This window comes from Nerophis ophidion, linkage group LG13 (assembly GCF_033978795.1).
Source record: "Nerophis ophidion isolate RoL-2023_Sa linkage group LG13, RoL_Noph_v1.0, whole genome shotgun sequence".
Classification (NCBI taxonomy): domain Eukaryota; kingdom Metazoa; phylum Chordata; class Actinopteri; order Syngnathiformes; family Syngnathidae; genus Nerophis; species Nerophis ophidion.
The window spans coordinates 52518574-52541517 of record NC_084623.1 but is presented as its reverse complement, the minus strand read 5'-3'; the positions used below and the strand labels follow the sequence as shown (position 1 = coordinate 52541517).

General features: G+C 39.8%; 2 protein-coding genes across 3 annotated transcripts in view; both read right to left on the bottom strand.

The window, feature by feature from the left end:
* Positions 1–7693, bottom strand: part of cpda (carboxypeptidase D, a) — an 84579-nt gene extending 76886 nt beyond the window's left edge. The window contains exons 1-2 of the mRNA XM_061919199.1: positions 6954–7693; positions 4650–4897 (exon numbers count right to left, since the gene is read on the bottom strand). Of these exons, the coding sequence (XP_061775183.1) occupies positions 4650–4897; positions 6954–7582 (877 nt within the window). The 5' untranslated portion in view covers positions 7583–7693. The remainder of the gene's footprint in view (positions 1–4649; positions 4898–6953) is intronic.
* Positions 7694–12935: 5242 nt separating this feature from the next.
* Positions 12936–22944, bottom strand: part of cryba1a (crystallin, beta A1a) — a 63610-nt gene continuing 53601 nt past the window's right edge. For both annotated transcript variants that reach the window (XM_061919198.1, XM_061919197.1), the window contains 5 exons: positions 19250–19316; positions 19023–19141; positions 16515–16656; positions 16272–16414; positions 12936–16202 (listed from right to left, as the gene is read on the bottom strand). In XM_061919198.1, coding sequence (XP_061775182.1) covers positions 16055–16202; positions 16272–16414; positions 16515–16656; positions 19023–19141; positions 19250–19288 — 591 coding nt within the window. In that variant the 5' untranslated portion in view covers positions 19289–19316 and the 3' untranslated portion in view covers positions 12936–16054. The remainder of the gene's footprint in view (positions 16203–16271; positions 16415–16514; positions 16657–19022; positions 19142–19249; positions 19317–22944) is intronic.

The following is a 22944-nucleotide window of genomic DNA, read 5'->3' as shown; positions in this document are numbered from 1 at the left end:
TGATAGCACATAGAAATCTGCATGAAAACACTCCTACAGACATCACACATGGGACGCTTTAGTAAATAAGAAATGTTTTAGTTATATTGTAAAACTTACAAAAGTAGTGACGAGTTAAGTTTTATTTCGAGTCGTAGCGCAATGGACAACTTAGACCAGTGTTTTTCAACCTCTTCTGAGTCAAGGCACATTTTTGTCATTGAAAAAATCCCGAGGCACAACACCAACAGAAAACATCAGAAAATGATACCCAGCAGCCGATATTGACCATAAAAAGTTGTTCTCGCAATTGTTGGATATGAATTCAAACCATAACCAAGCAGGCTTTACTATAGCTCTTGTCTCAAAGTAGGTGTACTGTCACCACCTGTCACATCACGCCGTGACTTATTTTGAGTTTTTTGATGTTTTCCTGTGTAAAGTGTTTTAGTTCTTGTCTTGCGCTCCTATTTTGGTGTTGATTGTGATGTCATGTACCGATGTACTTTGTGGACAATATCTGCTCCACACGCTGTAAGTCTTTGCTGTTGTCCAGCATTTTTTTTTGTTTACTTTGCAGCATGTTTAGTTTTAGCTTCGTTCTGCATAACCTTCTCCAAGCTTCAATGCCTTTTCTTAGTGGCACTCACCTTTTGTTTATTTTTGGTTTAAGCGTTATATACCTTTTTACCTGCGCCGTCATTCCCGACATCTACAAAGCAATTAGCTACCGGCTGCCCCCTAATGGTATGAAAGAGTATTACTCAGTTTTACAGGCACTCAACAATGGCACATTTGCGGATTATAATTACTGGTTTGCAAAAAATATTTTTTACCCAATTAGGTGAAATTACATAATCACAGTGGTTGAAAAACACTGACTTAGACGACGGTACAGCACTTGTACTTCCGGTTCAAAACTCTAAACAGAAGAGCACTGCAGCGCCTGCAGTGAGCAAACTTGTCCAAAAGATGGCACCATAACACAAACAATAACACACCTTTTTATAGTATTTTCTTATTTTTCAAAACAATTTACATTATGGTCGTCTGCAAAGAAAAACACATAACTTAACTGCACCCTTTTATAAGCCGCAGGGCTCAAAGCGTAGAAATAAGTACCGTATTTTTCGGACTATAAGTCACAGTTTTTTTTCATAGTTTGGCCAGGGGTGCGACTTATACTCAGGAGCGACTTATGTGTGATATTATTAACATATTACCGTAAAATATCTAAAACTACTATTTAGCCCATTCACGTAAGAGACTAGACGAATAACATTTCATGGGATTTAGCGATTAGGAGTGACAGATTGTTTGGTAAACGTATAGCATGTTCTATATGTTATAGTTATTTGAATGACTCTTACCATAATATGTTATGTTAACATACCAGGCACCTTCTCAGTTGATTATTTATGTGTCATATAACGTACACTTATTCAGTCTGTTGTTCACTATTCTTTATTTATTTTAAATTGCCTTTCAAATGTCTATTCTTGGTGTTGGGTTATTATCAAATAAATTCCCCCCAAAAATGTGACTTATACTCCAGTGCGACTTATATATGTTTTTTTCCTTCTTTATTATTCAGTTTCGGCAGGTGCGACTTATACTCCGGAGCGACTTATACTCCGAAAAATTTGGTAGTGGCTTTTTGATTGATTGATTGATACTTTTATTAGTAGATTGCACAGTACAGTACATATTCCGTACAATTGACCACTAAATGGTAACACCCGAATAAGTTTTTCAACTTGTTTAAGTCGGGAAGTTACGATAAATAAAACAGTGTGATATGAAACACTCAAATGGTTAGATTCCTAGTATGAAAGCTATGTTGGACAACTTGCCTGTCTACTGAGTGCAGTCATGTGAACAGTGCAAGCCTGAAGCTCCCACCTCCTTCTAAAACTGTGCTACACATATTCCCAAACACGGAGTAGCACACTCTGAATATTTAAAGCCCGGCCCACTCGGACTTCACAACAATATTACTTTTAGCCAGGATCAAATGACTACTTAGGAGCACAGACTTAAAACGGAAGCTCAACAGTACAATGCTAAAAAAAACAAAAACAACAAACTTCCTTCCGTCCTTAAGAAGAAGTTTGTGGAAAAACACAACCAGTGAAGCTCAGTTAATTATTGTTTTGTTGAAAAAGAACCGTTTAAAAGAGATGAACTTGTTGGACAGCTTTCACAAATAAGTGTCACATAAAGACATTAAACTGATCATTTCCAAGGCTTCTTACCAGAGTTGGGCGATACAACCTAAAATATATAATGTGATACATATTGCAGCCTCCTATGATAATGACATATATCAGAATGTATATTTTGGTACATAAATCATCGTAGAAATATTTCAAAACAGGTTACAAAGGCTCCTAATTCAGCTGCTGACCTATGCGGTAACATATTAGATCTTTTCTGGGTTCATTATTTTGTCAAAACTGTTAATTAATTTACTTTTAATATCTGGTTACTTTCTGTTGTAACATGTTTCTATTTACACTTCTATGCAAATGTCATAAACACTTATTATTCTGCTGTTTGGATACTTGGGTGATACTAAAAATGTGGGTATCGATCCAATAACAAGTACGGTAGTTACAAGAGCATTATCGGTCATACCAATGCTCATACTTAAAATTGCAGCTGGGATAGGCTCCAGCCTCTCAACGACCCCGAAAAAGACAGGCGGTACAAAACAGATGAATCAATAATTACATTTTTGGTAACAATTACAATTAAAAAAAACATATTTTGATAGTAAAACATATAAATCAATGATAAATATTCTGAATTTATTTCATCCATCCATTCATTTTCAAAATAATCTTACTCATCTCACCATATGAAATGTAACTTACTTCACCGAGTATTATTTATTTATATTTATTGTGATTATTTATGGAGTATATTGTGAATAAATTGAGAACTGTTATGTAGCAACTGTTATGTAAAAGAAAAGGGGCGGGATTAAATAAGCTCTGCTTCTTCCTACAGGTTGAAAAGAGAAACTGGAAACATGTATGCTTGCATGTTCGAAATAAACTCAAACTCAATCGAACCACTGTACTATAAAACATCTACTGACATACTTGGTATCGTTACTGTCGACATTTGTATCGGTCCACCCGCCTCTGTTTGCATAGACTTTTCAATTAGCATAACATCTTTTGGTTTGTGGTGTAGCCTGTTTAAATATCCCACACCCTTCAGTGATATTGTTACATCGAAGAAACGTAGTTTCGTCGCCATGGAGGCGAGAAATGCTGACCTAGAAGCAGCTTTGCACTTTGGAGGGACGTTAGCTGCGAGCCTGCTAGCAAAGACGCTACATTGCAGTGAGGATGCTGTCGTTCGCACTTCCGTTTGCAGGGCACAGCTGGAATGTGTCATCAACTTGCATTATATAATGATAGTACTAAAAACTCTAACCTTAATAATTAAAGGCCTACTGAAACCCACCACTACCGACCACGCAGTCTGATAGTTCATATATCAAGGATGAAATATTAACATTGCAACACATGCCAATACGGCCGGTTTAGTTTACTAAATTGCAATTTAAAATTTTGCGCGGAAGTATCATGCTAAAATGTCGCACGCATTGTAGAGGACATTTTGTTCCAGCACCGTTCCCAGCTATAAGTCGTCTGTTTTCATCGCATAATTCCACAGTACTATGGACATCTGTGTTGCTGAATCTTTAGCAATTTGTTCAATGAATAACGGAGACGTCAAAGAAGAAAGCTGTAAGTGGAAAGCGGTGTATTGCGGCCGCCTTTAGCAACACAAATACAGCAGGTTTTTCCTTGTTTACATTGCCGAAAGATGACGGTAAAGCTTTACTATGGAACAGAGCGGTCAAGCGAACACGGTTGGATTGGACCACACACACAAAAAGTACAGTGTATTATGCAGCGATCATTTCAAAAGATTGCGTTTCGAAGAGGGTCCCTTACGAAGGGCAGAGATGGGCATCGCCAACACCCGTCAACTGGTGCTGAAGAAAGGTGCGGGCCGACCTTCAGGTTTTACAGGTACGACCTTAGAATCTCACTAAAACACTAGTAACACAATAAGCAGATAAGGGATTTTCCAGACTTACCCTAGTAAATTTGTCTAATAACATCTGAATCGCTCCCACTGTATAGTCTTTATTTTTTTCTTTTCTAGTCCTTCACTCTCACTTTCCTCATCCATGAATCTTTCATCCTCGTTCAAGTTAATGGGGAAATCGTCGCTTTCTCGGTCCGAATCGCTCTGGCTGCTGGTGGCCATGATTGTAAACAATGTTCAGATGTGAGGAGCTCCACAACCCGTGACGTCACGCGCATATCATCTACTACTTCCGGTTCAGGCAAGGCTTTTTTATCAGCACCAAAAGTTGCAAACTTTATCGTCGATGTCCTCTACTAAATCCTTTGAGCAAAAATATGGCAATATCACGAAATGATCAAGTATGACACATAGCATGGACCTGCTATCCCAGTTTAAATTAGAAAATCTCATTCAGTAGGCCTTTAATTTATATTGTTTATATCGTGCAACTGTAATGGCAAAGTTGAGATTTTAGTAACTTCTTTTGTAAAACCATAATTTGAGTCTGAGAGTTTGTACGTGTGGAAAAATCCCCAAAACACAACCCTACTTCTTACCTGATACGTCGTACCACAGCGCCCCGTTGGTGATGCCATCTTCAAAGGTCTCGTCTGGGGATTCGGTACAGTTGGGCTGACCAGTCCTCATCACCGGGTGGTTCTTTGAGTACTCTCGGGCCAAGTAGCGGAAAAGGCCGTCATCCGCCGAGGGGCTGTATTGCCCTTGCTGCGGATGGGAGGCCGAGTCGTCGAAAGGGTAACTGGCGACCACAGTGCCGCCATGCAGGTTACCCGACAGAACAAACCTGTAGAGCACATTAGAACATTTGTTTAGAAGGATTATTGATGCATTCCCATACTGATATTGGAGCCTTGAATATTGGCCGATACCCATATTGATCCGATATCAGCATGAATCATATATACATTTATTATTTTGTAGTGTGAAATGTTATAAAAGGCTTGATCTAGTGAAATTACTCAGAGAACAATGGTGGGTATTTAAAGCACTAATCCCACTACTAACCTATTTATTGTTACCGTATTTTCTAGACTATTGAGCGCACCAGTACATAAGCCACATCCAATAAATTTTAGAAGAAAAAAATCTGTTTTCCATGTATTAGCCACACCGCATTATAAAGCATAAGTAGTGAAATGAGCTGTTTACACAGAAATATTTTTGTAAATGTTTATTTACATACTCTGTTTCCAAACGGTGTCTGCAACAGGGCAGTAAAACAGCTGATCAATCAAAACAGAAGTCATCGTCATGGACCCACTAGCTGTGAAAGCTAGCTCTCCAATCAGCTAAACAGACTCAATAACTCCCCGGTGACCTTTTGGTGAAATTACTGAGGAATTTGTGGAACTGAAACAATGCAAAAAGAATGCCATTGTTAGTTAATAATACTAACAGACAGTCGTAAACGTGTTAGAATAGTAGCTAATGATAAGGACACTAGCTCGTTTACATTACGATAGCACATACAATACACATGAAAACACTCCTACTGATATCACACACGGGACGTTTAGTATGTAAGAATTGTTTTTGTTGAATTGTAAAACCTACAAACTTTGCTTGGAGTGATGAATAAACAATGTAGACGTAGAGACACTATGGACAATTAGAGGACGGAACGGCACCTGTACTGTACTATATATATATATATATATATATATATATATATATATATATATATATATATATATATATATATATATATATATATATATATATATATATCCGTTTGTGCCCTTCGGGGTATACACACACACACACACACACATAGATTAATAAATATATATATACACACACACATACATAGATATATATGTACATATACAGTATATATATAAATAAATACATATATATACAAATACATATACAAACATATATATACACATATATATACATATATACACACACCCACACACCTTTGACCACGACTGTATATACATACATACTGTATATATATACATATATATATACACATATATATATATACACACACAGGTATATACATATATACAAATATATATACATATATAAACATATATATATACATACACATATATATATACACACACACACATATATATATATATATATATACACACATATACATATATACACACACCCACACACTTTTGACCACGACTGTATATACATACATATATACACATATATATACACATATACATGCATATATACTGTATACATACATACACATATATATATATATATACACACATTTATAGACACATACATACATACATATATACACACATATATATGTGTGTTTATAAATGTCTGTATATATGTATGTTTATGTGTGTATATATGTATATATATATATATATATATATAAACATATATATATATACACACACACACACACATATATATATACACACACACATATATATATATATATATACATATATGTGTGTGTGTATATATATATATGTATATATATTTATGTGTGTGTGTATATAGATCTATACATATGTGTACATATGTACAATCATATACATATATACATATAAATATATATGTATATACATAGACATACATACATATAAATATATATGTGTGTGTGTATGTATGTTTGAATACTTAGGCCTACTACGCTACAGGTGATTATGGTGGTATTTATACAGCCAAAGGTAGTATTTGGTGGAGAAAAAAATTGAGAATAACTGCAATAGTGTTTTTAGGAATTTTCTGAAAACATGTTTGTCACCCGAGTTTGAGCTGAACTTGGTTTCATTCCCAGTTGAATAGCCCTGCTCTCAAGTAAAGTGCAGAACATAAAATGACTTGCTAAAGGTTTGCCAAGATCATTCTATACTCACTTTTTCTGCTGAATCCATCTCATCACAGCCAGGACCTCGGGGATGGTTTCAGCTGTTGCAGTGACGCCATCATACTGGTCGGGGAAGCTCCTGTTCAGGTCCATGTTCTTGGCATTGTTCCTCCCCCCGGCGTGTCCGCCGCAGTCCCCCTCCTTGGACACCTCGAAGCCGTCAGGGTTCATACTGGGCATGATGTAGATGTCGGTGGTGTTGACCAGCGCGCCGATACGCGGTTGCCGCTCGTACTCGCTCAGCAAGTACTCCACAAGGTAGACCAGGACCTGCCTGGACACGGTCTCGTCGCCGTGCATGTTGCCCACGTACTTGAAGCCGGGCTTCCCGGGCGAGTCTACGTGGGGGTCCCTGGTGATGCGCATCGTCCACAGCTCCCGGCCCTGCGCGGACTGGCCTAGGCTGGACAAGTTGGCTATGTGCGGGTACTTCTGCGCGTACGTCCGCAGGCGACTAGTTAGTTCCACATAATTGTAGTATTTGTTGTAGTTTTCCTCCGTCGGGGCGCTCCGTCTCCAGTGAAGCCTGCTGGCGTCCGCGTCGCCGAGGCGGGTGGCAAAATAGACCAAAGAGACGAAAAGTGACACCCGGAGACTCGGCGTCTTCCCGTGTTCCATGTTTGTTTGTCCGCGACGTCCAAGGTGTTCCCTGCGGAGAGAAAGACAAGGCAGATATTGTGTTTTCTTTCTCAGCACTTCCGGCCTGCCGAGCGTCTTCTTCCGTTTCACATAAAGAGGCGGGGCTTCTAAATGAGGAAGTGTTTTTTTTTTTATAGGTAGACTGTCAAATAACATTTTAAATGTACAAACTGACACTTTTATTTGCTTTTATTTTTATTCTCCTGTAATACGTTGCACATCATTCCATCCATCCAGTTTTCTACCGCTTGTCCATTTTGGGGTCGACTCGCATTTATTTGTTTGTTTGTTTCTCCTTTATGTTTGTGTGTTACAACTTCCTGTTATTAATGTACAAAATACTTGTCAATATGTAATTGTTAAATAGTAATAATAGAAATAATAACATTACATTTTATTTGGTGTAGGGCTTTTCTGAGCACTCAAAGACGCTTTACAGGATAAAAAAAATTAAAATATAAAACAATTTAAAGTAATAATATAAAATACAGGAAATATAAAAGCAGTACATTGTAAAATATAATATAAATGTCTGCATTATAATGTTATGATTTATTTATCTATTTATTCGACAGGGACAGTTACATTCAACATTGCTACCCATAGGTAACCGAAGGACATAAGACATCTAGCTATATATATATATATATATATATATATATATATATATATATATATATATATATATATATATATATATATATATATATTTTTTTTATATGTTTATATATATATTCATATAAATGTATATACAAATATGTATATAAATACACATATATGTATATATTTATCTTTATATCTATTTTTATATATGTATATATATACATATATATGTATATATACATACATATACATGTGTGTACATATATATGTATATTTACATATATATGTATATATACACATATGTATGTATATATATATATACATACAAATATGTATATAAATACACATATATGTATATATTTATCTCTATATTTTTATATATGTATATACTATATGTATATATACATACATATACATGTGTGTACATATATATGTATATTTACATACATATATATGTATATATACACATATGTATGTATATATATATATATATATATATATATATATATATATACATACATACATATACATATTAATATGTGAAATGAAGTATATTTATATAGCGCTTTTCCCTCAAGTGAATCAAAGCACTTCACATAGTGAAAACCAATATCTGAGTTATGATTCCCGGGCGTGGCACCGCTGCTGCCCACTGCTCCCTTCACCTCCCAGTGGGTGATCAAGGGGATGGGTCAAATGCAGAGGACAAATTTCACCACACCTAGTGTGTGTGTGACAATCATTGGTACTTTAACTTTGATTAAACCAGTGAAAGTGGCACTGGGAGCAGGTGGGTAAAGTGTCTTGCTCAAGGACACAACAGCATTGACTAGGATGGCGGAAGCGGGGATCGAACCTGCAACCTTCAGGTTGCTGGCACAGCCGCTCTACCAACCAAGCTATACCGCCCCAGGACGTATGGGTACTGCGGCTTCCTCCCACTTCCAAAGACATGCAACTGGGGATTAGGTTGATTGGCAACACTAAATTGGCCCTAGTGTGTGAATGTGAGTGTGAATGTTGTCTGTCTATCTGTGCTGGCCCTGCAATGAGGTAGCGCCTTGTCCATGGTGTACACCGCCTTCCGACCCCAAAAGGAATAAGGGGTTAGAAATGGATGGATATATACATACATATACATATATATTAAGGGTGTGGGGAAAAATCGATTCGAATACGAATCGCGATTCTCACCTTGTGCGATCCAGAATCGATTATCATTTTTTTTAATCGATTATCTTTTTTTTTTTTAATCAATCCAACAAAACAATACACAGCAATACCATAACAATGCAATCCAATTCCAAAACCAAACCTGACCCGGCAACACCCACAACTGCAATAAACAGAGCAATTGAAAGGAGACACAAACACGACACAGAACAAACCAAAAGTAGTGAAACAAAAATTTATATTTTCAACAACGGTATCAATATTAGTTATAATTTCAGCATAGCTGTGTTTAAAAATCTCTCTCAAAAAAAAACAAAAAAACAATAGTGTCACAGTGGCTTACACTTGCATCGCATCTCATAAGCTTGACAACACACTGTGTCCAATGTTTTCACAAAGATAAAATAAGTCATATTTTTGGTTTGTTTAATAGTTAAAACAAATTTACATTTTTGCAATCAGTTGATAAACATTGTCCTTTATAATTATAAAAGCTTTTTTTTTTTTTAAATCTACTACTCTGCTAGCATGTCAGCAGACTGGGGTAGATCCTGCTGAAATCCAATGTATTGAATGAATACAGAATCGTTCTGAATCGGAAAAATATCGTTTTTGAATCGAGAATCACGTTGAATCGAAAAAATCGATTTATAATCGAATCGTGACCCCCAAGAATTGATATTGAATCGAATCGTGGGACACCCAAAGATAACAACACTGCTTGCTGACGGCGAGCTGCTGTAGGTTTTAAGTCCTCATCCAATGATTTTTACAGCCTTTTTTTGGATGATGTGGAGCTGCTCGAGAGTGGTCTGATTCATCCAAGTTCTCCATAATGCTCCTGGCCTGGTTCTTGTAGATGTTGGGCTCTGCCTTTAGCGTCCAGCTTGTTGGCCAGCTTACGTTGACCAGCACGTTTGCAGATGTCGGACAGGTGGGTGGTCCACGTTCTGCTATTTGGGTATTGTAAGGTATTCTCTTCAAAGTATTCTTGTCTATCACTTTAAAAAGCCCAATATTTTATTGTCTAAAATTTGTAAACAGTTTGCATCAAAATTCGTTTGGAAACAGGATAGTAAGTTCTATTACTCATTGCCGATTGTATTGTACCATATGTCCCGGCAAGAAATCTGCGTTCAAAGGACTCCGGCTTATTAGTGATTCCCAAAGCCCAAAAAAAGTCTGCGGGCTATAGAGCGTTTTCCGTTCGGGCTCCAGTACTCTGGAATGCCCTCCCGGTAACAGTTCGAGATGCTACCTCAGTAGAAGCATTTAAGTCTCACCTTAAAACTCATTTGTATACTCTAGCCTTTAAATAGACTCCCCTTTTAGACCAGTTGATCTGCCGTTTCTTTTCTTTTTCTTCTATGTTCCACTCTCCCTTGTGGAGGGGGTCCGGTCCGATCCGGTGGCCATGTACTGCTTGCCTGTGTATCGGCTGGGGAAATCTCTGCGCTGCTGATCCGCCTCCGCTTGGGATGGTTTCCTGCTGGCTCCGCTGTGAACGGGACTCTCGCTGCTGTGTTGGATCCGCTTTGGACTGGACTCTCGCGACTGTGTTGGATCCATTGTGGATTGAACTTTCACAGTATCATGTTAGACCCGCTCGACATCCATTGCTTTCCTCCTCTCCAAGGTTCTCATAGTCATCATTGTCACCGACGTCCCACTGGGTGTGAGTTTTCCTTGCCCTTATGTGGGCCTACCGAGGATGTCGTAGTGGTTTGTGCAGCCCTTTGAGACACTAGTGATTTAGGGCTATATAAGTAAACATTGATTGATTGATTAACATTAATTTCTTTTAAACATGGTTTTGTTTTCAAGCTGTTCTACACAGTTGATATATTTCACTAATATGTTATATTATGCAACACTATTGTTCACAATATTAGATTGGAATTGGGGGTTAAATCACCAAAATGATTCCACAGCACAGCCACCGCTGCTGCTCACTGCTCCCCTCACCTCCCAGAGAGTGGAACAAGGGGATGGGTCAAATGCAGAGGGTAATGTCACCACACCAAGTGTGTGTGTGACTCTCAGTGATACTTTGAATTAATATAACATCTCTTGGATAACAAGCATGTTTGTACTAAGTGTAACTGAAGATAACAGAGACCTCACATTTCTAATGTTTATTTCAACGTGACAAATGTTGAATTTCTGGCATGTAATTGTGCCGCCGGGGTTGCATCGTTCCATATCAAGACTCAGCAAACCCATCCATCCATCCATCCATCTTCTTCCGCTTATCCGAGGTCGGGTCGCGGGGGCAGCAGCCTAAGCAAAGAAGCCCAAACTTCCCTCTCCCCAGCCACTTCATCTAGCTCTTCCCGGGGGATCCCGAGGCGTTCCCAGGCCAGCCGGGAGACATAGTCTTCCCAACGTGTCCTGGGTCTTCCCCGTGGCCTCCTACCGGTTGGACGTGCCCTAAACACCTCCCTCGGGAGGCGTTCGGGTGGCATCCTGACCAGATGCCCGAACCACCTCATCTGGCTCCTCTCGATGTGGAGGAGCAGCGGCTTTACTTTGAGTTCCTCCCGGATGGCAGAGCTTCTCACCCTATCTCTAAGGGAGAGCCCCGCCACACGGCGGAGGAAACTCATTTCGGCCGCTTGTACCCGTGATCTTATTCTTTCGGTCATGACCCAAAGCTCATGACCATAGGTGAGGATGGGAACGTAGATCGACCGGTAAATTGAGAGCTTTGCCTTCCGGCTCAGCTCCTTCTTCACCACAACGGATCGGTACAACGTCCGCATTACTGAAGACGCCGCACCGATCCGCCTGTCGATCTCACGATCCACTCTTCCCTCACTCGTGAACGAGACTCCTAGGTACTTGAACTCCTCCACTTGGGGCAGGGTCTCCTCCCCAACCCGGAAATGGCACTCCACCCTTTTCCGGGAGAGAACCATGGACTCGGACCTGAAAGGAGCTGGACTCTCTTTGGTCCACTCGGACTCAATGTCCAGCATCTCCCTCGTGACATGTTCAAAGTTCCTCCGGAGGTGGGAATTGAAACTTTCTCTGACAGGAGACTCTGCCAGACGTTCCCAGCAGACCCTCACAATGCGTTTGGGCCTGCCAGGTCTGTCCGGCATCCTCTCCCACCATCACAGCCAACTCACCACCAGGTGGTGATCGGTAGAAAGCTCCGCCCCTCTCTTTACCCGAGTGTCCAAAACATGAGGCCGCAAATCCGATGACACAACTACAAAGTCGATCATGGAACTGCGGCCTAGGGTGTCCTGGTGCCAAGTGCACATATGGACACCCTTATGTTTGAACATGGTGTTCGTTATCGACAAACTGTGACGAGCACAGAAGTCCAATAACAAAACACCACCGGGGTTCAGATCCGGGCGGCCATTCTTCCCAATCACGCCTCTCAACCATTCTAAGTTATAGTGTGGTAATTATCATCGCCGGTATGTGAGTCATACTAGTTTTGTCCCGATACCAATATTTTGGTACCGGTACCAAAATGTATTTCAGTACTTTTTGATACTTTTCTAAATGAAAGGGATCACAAAAAAATGGTAATATTGTCTTTATTTGAACCAAAAAATCTTAGAGTACATTAAACATATGTTTTGCATTGCAATTTTGTCCTTAAATAAAATAGTGAACGTATCAAACTATTTTTATTTTATTAGGAAGTAAGCAAAAAAAAGGCTCCTAATTTAGGAAACGCGAGATCAACCAGCATTGAAAGCAAACATGTTGGATTATCAATGGCAAAGATTTTGGGCAGTATTAAAAGACAGCTATGTAGGCCGTTCTACCCAAGTGGTTCAAAGTGAGGTTGGAAATATTTTGAAATTTTGTAACTTTGTCACTATATAGTAGTGAACTGAAGTGAATTCTATTTATATAGCGCTTTTCTCTAGTGACTCAAAGCGCTTTACATAGTGAAACCCAATATCTAAGTTACATTTAAACCAGTGTGGGTGGCACTGGGAGCAGAGGGGTAAAGTGTCTTGCCCAAGGACACAACGTCAATGACTAGGATGGCAGAAGCGGGAATCGAACCTGCAACCCTCAAGTCGCTGGCACGGCCGCTTTACCAACCGAGCTATGCCGCCCCGTACAGTACAGGCCAAAAGTTTGGACTCACGTTTTCATTCAATGGGTTGTTAGAATAATTGTTTCTAAATTATCACAAAAAACTTTGTATTACATTGTGGTCCGGACAAGAAAACCAAAGGCTGAAACCTTCCAAGAAGAATGCTCGTAAAACTGGACTCGGACTTCCAAGCGGACGGATGGCAGGATCTGCCCAACTTCCAGAAGAACTCTTAAGTATTTTTACGAACTCTTTTGGATCTATTTTATGGGACTCTCTTTGAAGTATTTTCTGGGACTCTCTTTGAACAATTTTATGGAACTCTCTTTGAACTGTTCGGGGACCGAAGGCAACGCTGGTCACGACCCACTTTCCTGAGGAAGCAGCTGTGGGAAGGGGGGTGGGGGGTGGGTGGGGTGATGCAAATAAAGAAGGATGAGTAGGATCTTGGGGCAGAGCGTGGTGCAGACCTGTAAAAAGAGTGTACAGTGGCCATGTCTCTCCTCAGATCTGAGTCCAAATTTAATTCTGTCTCTGGTTTATTCTCTGCCTTTTGTCTTGTTTAATAGATGTCATCAGTCTTTGAACCTGACAGGGTTTTCTTTATTTTCATGACTATTTACATTATAGATTGGCACTGAAGGCATCAAAACTATAAATGAACACATGTGGAGTTGTGTACTAAACAAAACAAGGTGAAATAACTGAAAACATGTTCTATATTAGAGTGGCCGTGAGCAACCCGAGGGTCCCCCTGTTCAATCCCCACCTAGTACCAACCTCGTCACTTCCGTTGTGTCCTGAGCAAGACACTTCACCCTTGCTCCTGATGGGTGCTGGTTAGCGCCATGCATGGCAGCTCCCTCCATCAGTGTGTGAATGTGTGTGTGAATGGGTAAATGTAGAAATAGTGTCAAAGCGCTATGAGTACCTTAAGGTAGAAAAGCACTATACAAGTACAACCCATTTATTATTTCTATTTTAGTTTCTTCAAAATAGCCACCCTTTGCTCTGATTACTGCTTTGCACACTCTTGGCATTCTCTCAATGAGCTTCAAGCACACCTGTGAAGTGAACACCATTTCAGGTGACTACCTACTTTTATGTATAGTCTTTAAAGTGTGCATTTTTGGTATTAAAACAGACTTTTATCGAGAGTAGAACCAATTATTCATGCATACATTGTTTCATATGGGTAACTCAGTTTCGCTATACAATTGTTTACATTTCCGAACCATTTTAGAGAACCAATTAAGTTTGTAAATGGAGGTTCCACTGAATTCAAATATTCATAATAAAGTACCCAGTCAGTTTTGTTAGGCCCAAGACAGTGGAGACATATTACAACAGCAGTATGTTAAAGTTAGAATACTTCTGCAGGTTGATAACCGTGGATTGAAATACAAACACTCAGTAACTCTTACCATCAGACTCTTTATTATAGTGGTTCATTTTGGCGACATCTTAACTTCACAGACATCCAAAGACACCAGTGCATACTGGATTGCTTATATGGGAATAATTAAGTAAATTGGTACTGGAATGCTTATAGGGGAAGTATTAAGTAAGGGGGTACTGGAATGCTTATAGGGGAAGTATTAAGTAAATGGGTACTAGAATGCTTATATGGGAAGAATTAAGTAAATTGGTACTGGAATGCTTATAGGGTAAGTATTAAGTAAATGGGTACTGGAATGCTTATAGGGGAAGTATTAAGTAAATGGGTACTAGAATGCTTATAAGGGAAGCATTAAGTAAGGGGGTACTAGAATGCTTATAGAGGAAGTATTGAGTAAGGGGGTACTGGAATGCTTAAAGGGGAAGCATTAGGTAAATGGGTACTAGAATGCTTACAGGGGAAGTATTAAGTCAGAGGGTACTGGAATGCTTATAGAGTAAGCATTAAGTAAGAGGGTACTAGAATGCTTATAGGGGAAGCATTAAGTAAGTGGGTACTAGAATGCTTATAAAGGAAGCATTAAGTAAATGGGTACTGGAATGCTTACAGGGGAAGTATTAAGTAAGGGGGTACTAGAATGCTTATAGGGGAAGTATTAAGTAAATGGGTACTAGAATGCTTACAGGGGAAGTATTAAGTAAGTGGTACTGGAATGCTTATAGGGGAAGAATTAAGTAAGGGGGTACTGGAATGCTTATAGGGGAAGTATTAAGTAAATGGGTACTAGAATGCTTATAGGGAAAGCATTAAGTAAATGGGTACTAGAATGCTTATAGGGGAATAATTAAGTAAGGGGGTACTGGAATGCTTATAGGGTAAGCATTAAGTAAGGGGGTACTGGAATGCTTATAGGGGAATAATTAAGTAAGTGGTACTGGAATGCTTATAGGGGAAGTATTAAGTAAGGGGGTACTGGAATGCTTATAGGGTAAGCATTAAGTAAGGGGGTACTGGAATGCTTATAGGGGAATAATTAAGTAAGTGGTACTGGAATGCTTATAGGGGAAGTATTAAGTAAATGGGTACTGGAATACTTACAGGGGAAGTATTAAGTAAGTGGTACTGGAATGCTTATAGGGGAAGTATTAAGTAAGGGGGGTTTAGAATGCTTATAGGTGAGGATGATTTTTAAAGGAACGGTCAAGTCTCACTGCTGGATGCGACGCAGCGACTGCACCTGAAAAGACTGAGCGTGGGAGCCCCATTCCCTGTAATGTTTGTACTCGCCGCCATGCCGGTCGCACTCCATGACGTACTGGTAACCGCGGTAACCAGGGAACTGGTAGCACACCCATCTGGGAGGAGAAAAGGGTCGAGGCGTTGAGGTCGCCGCGGCGTTAGACGTGAAGGTTGACGTGACTTACGCGCCACTCTGGACCTTCATGGACCCGACCTCATTGGTCCCCCAGCCCATGGCCTGCAGAGACGGGCAGTCGTCGCTTATCTCCCACTGCCGTCCCACCAAGTTGTCCTTCTCATACACCACTATCTTGGACTCCTTGCGGTCCTGTCAACACAAGCAGGCCGGCACTCATTCTAAAGGGTCTATTTTTAGCCAGAATGAGATGTGAGTCAGCTTTTTTTCCAATGGGCCAAGAAAGACTCACAGCGCAGCAGATGGGGCGGAAGGACACCATCCTCTCGGTGTGGTAGGCGTTGCTGCCGCTCCAAGACTCCCAGTGAGGATATTCTCCTCTCTCCAATACAAATTGCTGTCCACAGAAGCTGGAGTGTTCATATCCGGTCCAACTGCTCCCCACAAAATGTCATAATTAGCACGTGTCGCTTGTTGAGGCCTGCTTGCAGGAAGCCGCTTATCCCCCGACTCGCTTCTGCATGAAAGTCTCGGGAAAACTTTTAACGCGCGGAAACATTAAGGCGTGACGAATCTAGTCCGTGGGAAGAAAGCACGCGTTGGTAATTATTGGTTCTTCTAAAGCAGACCTGGGCAAATTAAGGCCTCGTTAACCTTTTCAATCTGACCCGTCGGACATTCCCAAAGATCTTTAAGATGGAAACGGAAGCTGACATTATGATGTGCAGTGTTCAAAAACCTACTCAGTGGCCTTGTGGTTAGAGTGTCCGCCCTGAGATCTGGTAGGTTGTCAGTTCAAACCCTGGTCGATTCATACCAAAGACTATTGGATTGGGACCCATTACCTCCCTGCTTGGCACTCAGCATCAGGGGTTGGAATTGGGGGTTAAATCACCAAAAATTATTCCCGGGTGCGCCCACCGCTTCCCCATATATGTATATATATATATATATATATATATATATATATATATACATGACTTGTCCAGGGTGTACCCCGCCTTCCGCCCGATTGTAGCTGAGATAGGCGCCAGCGCCCCCCGTGACCCCGAAAGGGAATAAGCCGTAGAAAATGGATGGATGGATGGATATATATATATATATATCCATCCATTTTCTACCACTTAATCCCTTCGGGGGCGCTGGAGCCTATCTCAGATAAAATCGTGTGGAAGGCGGTGTACACCCTGGACAAGTCTCCACCACATCGCAGATATATATATAAATATATATATATAAATATTATATATATATATACACACACACACATAGATATATATATACATTCATAGTCAAGGTTAAAGAGGGTATATATATATTTATATATATATATATATATATATATATATATATATATATATATATATAGACATCCCTACATCCATTTACTACCACTTGTCCCGTTCGGGTTCGCTGGAGCCTATCTCAGCTGCATTTGGGCGGACGGCGGGGTACACCCTGGACAAGTCGCCACCTCGTCACATATACATATATATATATATATATATAGATACATCATACATACATACATACCTATATATATATATATATATATATACATATATATGTATATATATATATATATATATATATATATATATATATATATATATATATATATATATATATATATATATATATATATATATATATATATATATAGTCGAGGTTACAGAGGCTTTATCATCCCTATGAGCCTGTTTTGCAAGTTTCCCTGGTCTTCAGGGGATTTGCAAAACATGCTTGGATGGATGATATAGCCTCAATTATATATATATATATATATATATATATATATATGTTTTTATATATAGCCATCCATCCACCTTCTTCCGCTTATCTGAGGTCGGGTTGCGGGGGCAGCAGCCTAAGCAGGGAAGCCCAGACTCTCCTCTCTCCAGCCACCCCGTCCAGCTCTTCCCGGGGAATCCCGAGGCGTTCCCAGGCCAGCCGGGAGACATAGTCTTCCCAACGTGTCCTGGGTCTTCCCCGTGGCCTCCTACCGGTTGGACGTGCCCTAAACACCTCCCTAGGGAGGCGTTCGGGTGGCATCCTGACCAGATGCCCGAACCACCTCATCTGGCTCCTCTCCATGTAGAGGAGCAGGGGCTTTACTTTGAGTTCCTCCTGCATTAGAGAGCTTCTCACCCTATCTCTAAGGGAGAGCCCCGCCACACGGTGACGGAAACTCATTTCGGCCGCTTGAACCCGTGATCTTATCCTTTCGGTCATGACCCAAAGCTCATGACCATAGGTGAGGATGGGAACGTAGATCGACCGGTAAATTGAGAGCTTTGCCTTCCGGCTCAGCTCCTTCTTCACCACAACGGATCGGTACAACGTCCGCATTACTGAAGACGCCGCACCGATCCGCCTGTCGATCTCACGATCCACTCTTCCCTCACTCGTGAACAAGACTCCTAGGTATATATATATATATATATATATATATATACATATATATATATATATTATGTACACACACACACACACAGTTACTTTACATTCATTTGGCTTTTGGCCCCCGACCAAATTTTTTTAGCCCAATGTGGCCCCCAATTCAAAAAGTTCGGACACCCTTGCTCTATAGTCCTTAAAATGAATCAAGAAAAACCAAGGTAGTACTCTATTTGCACATGCTGCTCATCCTCTTCAGGAGGGAAGCTGGAGCCTACTCCAGCCGACTTTGTACGCAAATGACCGTTTGTCTCCCGTCTTGTGACGAGACCGGACCAGAGCCAGCCGGGGTAGGCTCCAGCTCCCCCCGACGAGGACCTGCGGACGGACGTTCAGGACTTACGCTCCACATTCCACCTTCAGGGAGCGAATGTTGTCCATGCCGCACTGCGCCAAGGTCTGGCAGGAGGAGGTGAAGTCCCTCCGCTTGCCCTGGAAGTTCTCCTGGTCGTAGACCGTGATCTACGAGAGGACATGAAGGCACACATGTAGTGCGCCCCTGGCTGACGCACGCACACAACCGTCGTGAAGAACTTGGGGTCATTGTGCGGTCGGCAGAGTGAGACTCACCTTCCACGGTCCCGGCAGGTCGGGCTTGTTGACAGCCATGCTGTCCCGTCTGCTAGCAGAGATTTAGCTAGGGATCGATTGTAATACTGATGTCAGAAAAGTAAATACATTTATCCCACAAGTAGGACATTCTGAAATTAGTGCAGATTTTACATGCAGCAAAAAAGCAAGATGTAATAAAATTAGGGCTGGGCAACGATTACAAATTTTAATCGAAGTTAATCGCACTATTTCTCCGATTAATCGCGATTAACTGCATTGTAAACGCAAAGCCCAATAATGAATTCAAAAGTAGTGTGTAGTGCACCTTTATTGGAATATTCTCCCACATGAACAAAAGCGCCAAAACATTTGTTGTGCAAACACAATTTAAATCAGTCCTCGTTAAACAGCAGCAGTTAAATAGCATATTTTATGAAAATCAACTCCAAAAATGTAAATACAAACATTTAAGCTTATTGCCACTGCCAGGGTATTTAAGTTATCCTGGTTGTTATGGAAAATAAATATAATCTACATACAAATCTCTGAGCCACAATCATAACATCTGAACAGGCAATTTCTGAGGTAACAGCAGAAACATTTTTTTTATTTGTTTAAAAAAACCTATATTATAGGTAGTGGGCAGTTTTAGGGAATTTTTTATCAAATTATCCGTAGTAGCAATATTAATAATGTTGTGTTTATTCTGCGTAGTGCACTTAAAATAATTATGACCATATCTAGGAATTGATATGATGGGAATTTTCCGATTGTTTGCTTGGTGCTTTGATAAACTGAAGGCAGCATATACATGGTACTATATTGTGATGTTATGAGCCAGGGAAAAAAAGAACTACCCTACCCAGCATGCAACAGGAGTGACGAGGTTGTGTCGCCATGACGGCATCTTGTATGTTGTGATATGCACGCTCTGAAAGTAAACGTTAAGAACTCAGCCAACACGCCTCGTCTGCATTATTCATAAATAGAAAGACAACACATTTACTCCGCTGCTTCACAAGCCGCTGGATGTAGCCGGCAAAGTATCCCCAAGCTAGCTAGCCGGTCTAGCAAGCACGCGTCATTCAGTCCAAAACGGCCCGATCTATCCACATCCAGAATTGTCTGGCGGTCGTAAGTGATCCCGGAGTGACCACGCTGTATGTAAGCCAGCCATGAAATTTGCAGAATTGTCCGGTATTTTTGCCAAATGTTCCGTCTCCACGCCGAAGTACATCCGGGAGATGCCATCTTGTTAAGAAAAGGCGTTAACAAAATAAAAGCATGTAAACAACATACGCAAATGTGCGATAAAATAATTGTCGGCGTTAATAGATTGATGAGTTAACGCGTAATTAACGCATTAATTTGCCCACCCCTAAATAAAATATATTAAAAAAACTGAAATGCCATTTTTTTTTTTTACTGTAATATCTACCGTTGTTTTGCAGAGAATTACTGTCAGAATAATTGTGTCAGGTTCGTCCCTGAAAGTTTGGTTAGTTTTTTCCTCTGCATTTGTCTTTGTTTCCTCTGCGTGTGTAGTATTTCTCTTATTTTGTCTGTTTCCTGTGTTTCATCCCTGAGTGCTGTGTCCCCTCGGCTGTGGCTGATTGGCACCTGGCCACACCTGGTGTCAATCAGCCAGGTGCTATTTGAATCTGCCTTCCCAATCAGTTTGGGCTGGATTATTGTCCTTGCTACCTGTAATGTCGTGTCAATGCGACGTTGCGGTAAGCTATTTTTGGTAGCCGTTTGTAGCTTACTATCTTTTGTTCCCTTCTTCCAGTTTTTTTTGTTCATAGCCTAATTTGTCGCGCGCTTTTTGTTTGTACCCTTTTGTTTGTTCTTGTTTTAGTATTTAAATTAAATCATGTTTTCTCACTCACTGCCTGTGTCATGCCAAATTTCTTTCCCCCTACAAAAACCGTCACCCCGGAAGAAATTTGGCGTGACAGCCCCTCTAATGCTTGAAAGACCCCAATGAGGGTGGAAGGACCTTAAAGCAACCCACACAGCTGCCTGTTTTAAAAGCATTATAATTATAACATGCTAACATTGGTCATTGGTATGTTAGCATGTATTGTTAATTGATGAACAAAACCTGTTAGCATGCTAACATTGATAATTGTGTGCTAGCTTTATTTAAGCTAATTTTGGAGGTACACACCTCAGCGTCAAATGTATTGTTACTTTAAAAAAATGATACCTGTTAGCATGCTAATATTGGTCATTGGTATGTTAGCATGTATTGTTAATTGACGAACAAAACCTGTTAGCATGCTAACATTGATAATTGGTGTGCTAGCTTTATTTAAGCTAATTTTGGAGGTACACACCTCAGCGTCAAATGTATTGTTACTTAAAAAAAATGATACCTGTTAGCATGCTAATATTGGTCATTGGTATGTTAGCATGTATTGTTAATTGACGAACAAAACTTGTTAGCATGCTAACATTGATAATTGTTGTGCTAGCTTTATTTAAGCTAATTTTGGAGGTACACGCCTCAGCGTCAAATGTATTGTTACTTAAAAAAAATTATACCTGTTAGCATGCTAATATTGGTCATAGGTAAGTTAGCATATACTGTTAATTGACGAACAAAACTTGTTAGCATACTAACATTGATAATTGGTGTGCTAGCTTTATTTAAGCTAATTTTGGAGGTACACACCTCAGCGTCAAATGTATTGTTACTTAAAAAAAATTATACCTGTTAGCATGCTAATATTGGTCATTGGTATGTTAGCATGTATTGTTAATTGACGAACAAAACCTGTTAGCATGCTAACATTGATAATTGGTGTGCTAGCTTTATTTAAGCTAATTTTGGAGGTACACACCTCAGCGTCAAATGTATTGTTACTTGAAAAAAATGATACCTGTTAGCATGCTAATATTGGTCATTGGTATGTTAGCATATATTGTTAATTGACGAACAAAACCTGTTAGCATGCTAATATTGATAATTGGTGTGCTAGCTTTATTTAAGCTAATTTTGGAGGTACAAATCTCAGCGTCAAATGTATTGTTACTTAAAAAAATGATACCTGTTAGCATGCTAATATTGGTCATTGGTATGTTAGCATATATTGTTAATTGACGAACAAAACTTGTTAGCATGCTAACATTGATAATTGGTGTGCTAGCTTTATTTAAGCTAATTTTGGAGGTACACACCTCAGCGTCAAATGTATTGTTACTTAAAAAAAAATGATACCTGTTAGCATGCTAATATTGGTCATTGGTATGTTAGCATGTATTGTTAATTGACGAACAAAACCTGTTAGCATGCTCACATTGATAATTGGTGTGCTAGCTTTATTTAAGCTAATTTTGGAGGTACACACCTCAGTGTCAAATGTATTGTTACTTAAAAAAAATGATACCTGTTAGCATGCTAATATTGGTCATAAGTATGTTAGCATGTATTGTTAATTGACGAACAAAACTTGTTAGCATGCTAACATTGATAATTGGTGTGCTAGCTTTATTTAAGCTAATTTTGGAGATACACACCTCAGCGTCAAATGTATTGTTACTTAAAAAAAAAGATACCTGTTAGCATGCTAATATTGGTCATAGGTATGTTAGCATGTATTGTTAATTGACGAACAAAACTTGTTAGCACGCTAACATTGATAATTGGTGTGCTAGCTTTATTTAAGCAAATTTTGGAGGTACACACCTCAGCGTCAAATGTATTGTTA